Here is an 8021-nt window from a genome sequence, read left to right as displayed (position 1 = left end):
AGCCACCATACTTTAACTCACATCTCTTGTAGATGATGGCATACTAAGCCTCACAAATTATCACATTTAATAGTTAGATAGAATTTAATTAACATGCATATGAATTTTCTAACTCACTTCAAATGAAAATATTCTTTACAATGTAAAACTATGTATAGAAAATATATCACTTTTATTTTCACCGTGCAAATCTAAATTTCATGAAAGGATGCTGAACAGGTTTGTAATAATAATTTGTTTACCATCTTGAAGTCTAAAAGCATAGTTTAGAAGTAATATGTGTAAAATATACTTTTATAATGCATCTTCTACTTCAAAAAATTTGAATCAATTTATTATGATGATCTTTCATTAGTCTTTACTCACTGCTTACTAGGTAATAAACCAAAGAGCTGTACTCGGTTGTGAGCATTGCTATTTTCATTACAATGATACCGTCAGTTTTAAAGATGACATTCTTATCATAAACTATGTATCTCTAATTTCATTTCATGAATTTTTTTTCACACAAACACATATTAAAAGGACCAGGTATAACACTTGATGGAAAAGTGCTTTTGTTTCTCCAGTATTACAATAAAATTGACAGGATGGGTGTCAAAACTGTTTTGAATCAAGCATTAATAGGGCAGAATGGGTATCAAGGCAGAGATGGTTGACTGAACACAGGGTGAGTATGTAAGTGGACCAGTATTGGTCCAATCCTCTTTTGTGTCACAAATCCAATTAAACATGAGAGAAATTCTATGATTGAAAGCTGTCAAGGGATGGAGGTTACCTTCTATCAGTGTTGAAGAATGTTATCAGCTACTGCACTGGTCTCATAGTTTCCATCAAAATTGAAGAAAATTTCCCCAGAGGATCACAAACAAGGCTAAAGTACCCTTTGCTGTTGGCACACTTTACAGTGTACCTGTTTTTTTTATTCCATGTGAAGGACCTCTGCAGGCTGACTGTAGGTTGTAACGAACGCTGACAGAACTCCAGGATAATCAGTCTCTCTTCCTGGTTTTTGGAGTTTTCATCTTACTAGCTGGAAAAAACTGCCTGATGGAAACAGTCTTAATTTACTTTCTTTTGACAGATGTTGTTGAGTTTACAAAAACTTTATTTTACCACAATGGAGTAATTTCAGCTGAAAGAGAGGTGATTTCTCAACCAATCATGGTTTTGAAAGTGAAATTTGTCCAAGTAAGTTAAGTCAAAAATAAATTTATAATAAACTCTATGTAAACAAATCATTAAAAAAGAGACAGATTGTGTATGATATTGCTTCCAAAGGGCGAAAATGTTTTCAGATCAATGTTATCAGCTCTATCTTCTCGATTCCTTCTCTGTTAATTTGGACCAGTTTATAAAGGCCAATTTAGCATGGTTATAAACGAACTAGCTTTAATGATATCATGATTGCTTACATATGACTGAATCATACAGGTTAGTTAAGATCCCAGATGAGATTCTATAAATTGCGAAAAATCATTCATTGATGGGTACAATACTTATACATCTAGGCTATCTCCCCTGGAAGATGATGTATGCAGACAACGCCACCAGGTCAAAGCATTGGAATGGCATCGTCAAAGTTACTGGTTCAGACTATGTTTTGTTTATTATCAAACTTTTGAAATGGTGTTACACAGATGAATTAGATATGAATCTTGTCAAATAAAACCACATAGATTCTCTTTCTACTGGTAAGACTTGTGAGATTTGGAGAATGAGAGAGATCAGCTAAGATACTAATGTGCCTACCTTGGTCCAGATTAAAATCATTTGTCAACAAACTTTTTGGAGTGAGTAAATAGATTTTTGTTATTGAATAAAAATGACGAAAATGTCATCAAAAGTTGAAGACACTATCCCCAAGCACAACAACTCTTGTAGTCAGCATTTTTGACGTAGTTTGTGAAGATTTACCATAGGGATATTTGATGGTGGCACTACAGTTTACTCTGTGATTGACCCAACAAGTGCCGAGTACATTTGGTTTAACTCACTGAGTTAGAGTTGGTAAGAAGATCTTCTGGAATTTTTATCACAACATCAATCTGGATATGTTGGATAATTGGTCATCAATCCATGAAAAGATGAACCATTCCGGAATGAAAACTCCATGGCAGTGAACAACATGTGTTAATTTCCCTTTTACAAAAACCAGATAGCAATTTCCTTAACGATATAGTGTGTAATTGTCTGAATTGTTTAATTTATGCTTATTTTCCAGTACTTCCTGTAATGTCTGTACAGTTATGTAATTAGTTTTTACAAAATTTCAGTCATTTGATATCTGTATTGTTAGAACTAACAACTTGTGCTGTATTTTCTATCGCAAAATCTGCTGGTGGCCAATGCTCACTTGTTTTGTCCTGCTTGGTTAATTTGAGAAGAAAACATGGATATTTTTGTTACCTCCTGCCTGGTCACATAAAGAAAAAAATCTCAGGATACCATGAAAATTATCGTTTGTAAATGGTTCATCAACTCAGCAATAAAATGGATGATAGATTCAAATCACAGATGCATTCTGCCTGACTAGTATTGTTTAACATTGATTCCAAAACCCGAGTATATTAAAGGCTAGAACAATACTTCACAAGAGACTGTTTTAACTTGCTAATTCTATCACAGAATAAATTGACGGCCACTAACATTTTGCTTTTAGTTTAACTTCTTATCAGTTACTGCCTCAATGTCTTACTTTTGATGGCTTGAAATCACTTTTATTCCCAGTTCTGCCATAAACATGAATATTTATGAAAATAGATTTCTGTATTAATGATGGATCCAAGAATAATTATTTCCTCTGTGTGTGGATTTGTTATGGCAGCAAATTCCATTCTTGACCACTTCTATTCTTCAAATTATTCAAAGATCTTCAAAGTTTCAAATGAACAGATTGTAGCTTTTTTACATATATTTAAACTTAAGGACAATGATATAAGAAATCAAGTGCAATAGGGCCCTTTGATTGGTTGACATGAATTACAATATTTTATGGTCCATTTATTTCTTTTGTCTGCCAGTAGCAATATTTATTGGTCTAGCTTTGCTTCCTGAAATTGACATTGCCTACGCATGTACAATAAGAAAAATAATGGCCTCCTCCTTTGTAAATCATTTTATGGAAATGTAACGATGGCTTGAGCTCCCTTTTGATTACAACTGTCATGAAATATATGTATCTCATCTTAGATGAGCCTTTCATATTTTCTTTCTCCAGCATTTAAAATTTGTTATACACACATGTATATGAAATATACACACACACACACACACACACACACACACACACACACATATATATATATATATATATATATATATATATATATATATATATATATATATATATATATATATATATATATATATATATATATATATATATATATATATAAGAAAAATGGAAAATATTTTATCTTTTTGATGACATAATCAGAATTCTACTTCTAGATAATAATTTATAAATTAAAATGTTATTTATCACCATTTATAAGCAGTAATTTTTGACTATTTATTACCTCTGTCAGTGCCAACTGGTCATTTGTTTTGGTGATAAAGAGAAGGGATAAGAAACATTTCAACCTTTCCTCACTCTGAAAAAGCCACACACATAAAAACAACAAAGCAAAACTGATGGACTCTCGCACATTTCAATTGTAAGTGGCTTACTTCGAAAAATTTGTTGTTACATGAACTATATAATAAATAAATGTAAACTTCGCCAGTCCTGTCTCGTTGCCGAGAAAACTATTCTTTTCAGTGAAATTCAAATACTGCTGGCCACCATTGTCTTAAGTAACCATTTGTAAAGTCTGTGAATATTTATTTTGTGATCAATATTGTAAATCATTGTAATACATATGGAGATGCAGAGAAACTGCAGAAATACAATACAATTTTCACAATTCAATGAGCAGAGCTTACGATGTATGTTTTAGTTGCAAGATTACAATTTTACTTTCTATTTAGTTTTGACAATTTATATCTTATGTAGTCTATGATTTCATTGATATTTTACTTGCATTTTCCCTTCCCTGCACTTTCAAAGTGGTAAATGCTGTGAACGCAGTTTGTGCAATGAAGGAAAACCAAGCTCGCTGATGCTGCTGTTTGTTCAGATTAAACAAAAATAATGTAAACCTGTGACCATGTGTAGTATTTTTTGGCTTATTGCAGTTGTTTGTGTACTTTGGTCAATAATTCCGTGCCACCTGCGTATTTACCTGTGCTTATCTGGTGTTTAGATCATTACCTTTCATCTTTCCGATGAATCACGCACGTTGAAGTCATGATTGGTCCCTTCAAACTAGTCCCTCCCCATTGTAATGATCGATGTTAATGTATGATAATAAGCACCACTCGCCAAATAAGGTATGCGCTCATTAGGCTTGCCTGAGCTGAGCGTTTATTTTGCCTGCATGTTTTCATGGAGTACTGGCGTTGGGGAAAGGTGGAGAAAGTCGCCGAATTTCAAGGGATTTTACGCGGCTTTTTGCTAGGACCTACTTAGGATTAATGCAGGAGAAATAGGAGATAACTGGTCGTGGCGTAGTGTAGTGTGTTTTTCTCAAGTATGGCGAGAAATCCAGCCTTTAGTCGACGGATTCTTGTAGTCTTCGTGTCCCTCTTTCAAGCAGTTGTAGTTTTAGGTGAGTTAAGTTACACTTACTATACTCCCGCCGTAGTCTTCAAAATACCGCAAGAGAGCTCTATTGCACAATTTTGGCGAAATTATAGTATCTTGGAGGTCTGTGTGTGTTGTAAAATCGGTGTTTGATGCATGTTGTGAGTGCGATCGTTGTTGCGACAGCTTCGTGTGCAGTAAGTGGGGTCACTATAGTCCACACGTTGACAAAGGACGCAAATACGTATACGTACTGTGCACTGTAGGGTTACCGCTGTGGTAAAGTGGGTGATCTTTGAGTAAAACTTTAGCGCAACTTCGAAAGCGTTTCTTCTCGCTGTTTCTGGCTTCGTGTAAATTATCTTATGGGGCCAAAATTTTATGTCTGCTTATCAGCAAAATCTTATATAAGTCCCATTGATCAATTTTCGAGAAAAAATGGGAGGGCGGAACGACTCAAGACAGGACCCGCGTTGGCGTGTGAGTTCTCTCACGCTAGTAGTATCAAAGACTCAACTTGAGGATGTCCACCGTGCATCGAGCGCTATGCGTGTGATCTAAGTATAAATAAGAGTGGATACGACCATTCAACCAACATAAGTGGAATTCCAGATGCATATTAGAATGTTACAGCGTGTAACTTTCACCGATGCCGGTTAACGATGAAACTTTCGTCGCCTTGACGAATCTGTTAGTGTCATCGCACATCGCCAAATGGCGTAAACGTTGAGTGGAGCCCACATGGACACCGGGGGAGATATCTGGTAGAAATCTGATGAGCAAAAAACAGCACCGATTGTTGTAGGAAGCCCTGCGTAACAGGAAAAATGAAAATCGAATTATTCGTTTGTCGATTGGGTCAGCAAGGAAGTTGTATATTTATACCTGACCCCGTTTCTATGGACCGATTTTCAAATGCATGGAAACTCGGACTACAAATGACAGCTGACTCCGTTTAGCCAAGTTGATCATTGAGTGAAGCTGTCCCTATCTGTATGACTGGAGAGCTGTCATCGCCTCTACCGTCTACGTCTACAAAGGTGCGTGCCTCAGTTGAGGGCGACCAGACTTAGCTTTATCTTTAACAGGCGCAAACTGAACTTTCTGACAAATCGACGTGCAGAAAATATCAAGAAGCGGGACGAAAGAATCTAGAAATAAAATGCGTCATTTCATCATGTTTACAGTTGTCATCGTCAAGTCCAAATGCTCTATTTAATGGAAGTAGTTATAAGTATGTTGTGATTTGAAAGATTAATTTCTGTAGATAGATGTGCTTGCACACGTACGCGTGAAGAGCTTTACTCGGAATTTTTTTTTCAAATCTTACTTGCGGATTTAATAAAAGTTGAAACACAAGGACACATTTGGGATGTACCCCAGACATGTCGAAGCTTATTTCCAGTCACAAACACCACGGGGCTGCAGTAAACCAGCCGTCAACTGAACTATTACATGTAACAGTTACATCACACAGTGCTTTCTGTGCTTTTGCCCATGCGGTCGATCATGAGTCGTGACAGCTGAACTTTGATAGCTGAGATTCTGAGAAGGCCGGAGTGCGCCCAGGGAGAACTTCACACAGAAAATCGCACTTCTGACACTAATGTCTGCAAGTTATGTGTATAATTGTTGATTTCACGCTGTGTAGAGGGCTTATAACCTATGTTGATCCGTGAGATAGAACAGTGCATAACTACAGTACCCATAGTCTAAGTGATTGTGTTCAGCGATGGTTATATAGAAGGTTGTCTGTAAAGTGATTGCTGTCAGTCTTCAGTAGTACCACTGGTAGATAAGGCAACAGTAAAAGTTTTAATTAAGTTAATAAATACCCAACAATAGCAGTATTATATCCGGCGTATGACATCATAGTCTAGTGTGGTGTGTGTGTTTCAGATTTATTCGGGAAAAATCAAGTTTTGCTTGTGTGTGTCCCAAAGAACCCAAACATTGTAGTGTTTTTGTTTGGTTTCGGGGAGGCTCTTTTGTTGAATCAAAAATAGCAGTAGCCAAAGGAATACTAATGAGGTGTTGGGAGTGAAGTCAACCTCCTAGGAAGTCAAGTACTAATTATCTTGCATAACTATGAATGAAACTCGCTGAATATGAAGCCATATGTACATGCTGAGTTGTGTAAAGTTCACATGCCCTCGCCTAGCATACACCAGTGTTACAAAATTAAAGGTAACTGGTCCAGTGGAAAGAAAACTTGTGTGGCACTGTTGCAAAATATGAATGAATATAATCCAAATTGCATTTTCGATTATTATTGTTATAGTCATACCAATTATTCATGTAACATTATTTTCCATTAAGGAACAGAAAATTGGGCATTTACCACTCAGCTTTCTGGTTTTAGGGAATGTTTCCACATTATGATTCACATTATGCCTTTGGGCTCAGCAAGTTAGCTTTGTTTCGGAAGCTAGCACATTTTTACCAAGTGAATTTTGCTGTTCTTGTTGCTGTCAGCACCCCTCAAGGAAAGGAATCTTGTCTGGATTTTAAAAACCCACGCATTTTAGGGTGCCTGTGTTAAAAAAGCACGGACTAGCTAAAGTGCATAACATGCGTAGAAGGATATTCAATATGCCATACTTGCTTCACAAGGTGCCATTACTGGGTGTTTAGAACAAGATCTTAAGGAAACTCAACTCCTAAAATGGACGTACTGGCTACTACAAATAAAGTCTAAGAGGTGTAAACAATGGTATTTCTTATGGTCTGCCATGCATTGAAAAGCAAGACAGAGTGGGGTCTAATGCCTTGCACGCTGAACCAAGGGTGATATGGTAGCCTAGCCACCTGGGTGGAAACTGATACCGTGCTGGAGTAAAATTCTGAAATTTCACTCGCTGAACCTTTAAATGTTCCGCTTGATTGTACAGTGCAGAACGACTCAGATAGCGTTGTCCAATTGTTATTTAACTCACCAAGTTAGCAAAGGCAGTGCTGATGATGCCTCCAGGCGATGCACAGTGGGAAGGATTTTGGTGGTCTTTGTTCTCAGGCAAAGAGAATAAAGAAATTCGACCAAGATGCGACTAGCCTCTGTTGTCAAGCCATCAATCACATGTGATAACCTGAGATTGGGTCTCTCACATTTTAATCATCATGATCAAATTAGAATTATTGTCAGCATTGTAATCGTACATCATACCATGACATTTTAAATCACTGAACTGTTGAGGTATCTCACAAAAACTCAAATATCATTGCAACCAAGCCCCTTAGTTAACTTAGAAAAACAAAGAATGCATCGATTTGTAATGAGTGTTTTGTAAATTTTAGTGAGATTTGACATGTTAAAGTTTGAAGCACATGTAAGTGGTGTCTTTGTATCAAAATTACTTCTGAAGAGTAATCTGTGTTCTAATTCATCTGTCCAATA

At 36.4% G+C, this 8021-nt stretch overlaps 1 protein-coding gene across 1 annotated transcript in view; it reads left to right on the top strand.

Moving 5' to 3' along the window:
* The first annotated feature begins 4387 nt into the window (after positions 1–4387).
* Positions 4388–8021, top strand: part of LOC139117477 (neogenin-like) — an 82105-nt gene continuing 78471 nt past the window's right edge. The window contains 1 exon segment of the mRNA XM_070680609.1: positions 4388–4652. Within this exon segment, the coding sequence (XP_070536710.1) occupies positions 4577–4652 (76 nt within the window). The 5' untranslated portion in view covers positions 4388–4576.

Source organism: Ptychodera flava, chromosome 18, assembly GCF_041260155.1.
Source record: "Ptychodera flava strain L36383 chromosome 18, AS_Pfla_20210202, whole genome shotgun sequence".
In the NCBI taxonomy this organism is placed as follows: domain Eukaryota; kingdom Metazoa; phylum Hemichordata; class Enteropneusta; family Ptychoderidae; genus Ptychodera; species Ptychodera flava.
The sequence above is the reverse complement of the archived record's forward strand: the minus strand, read 5'-3'. Positions and strand labels throughout refer to the sequence as shown.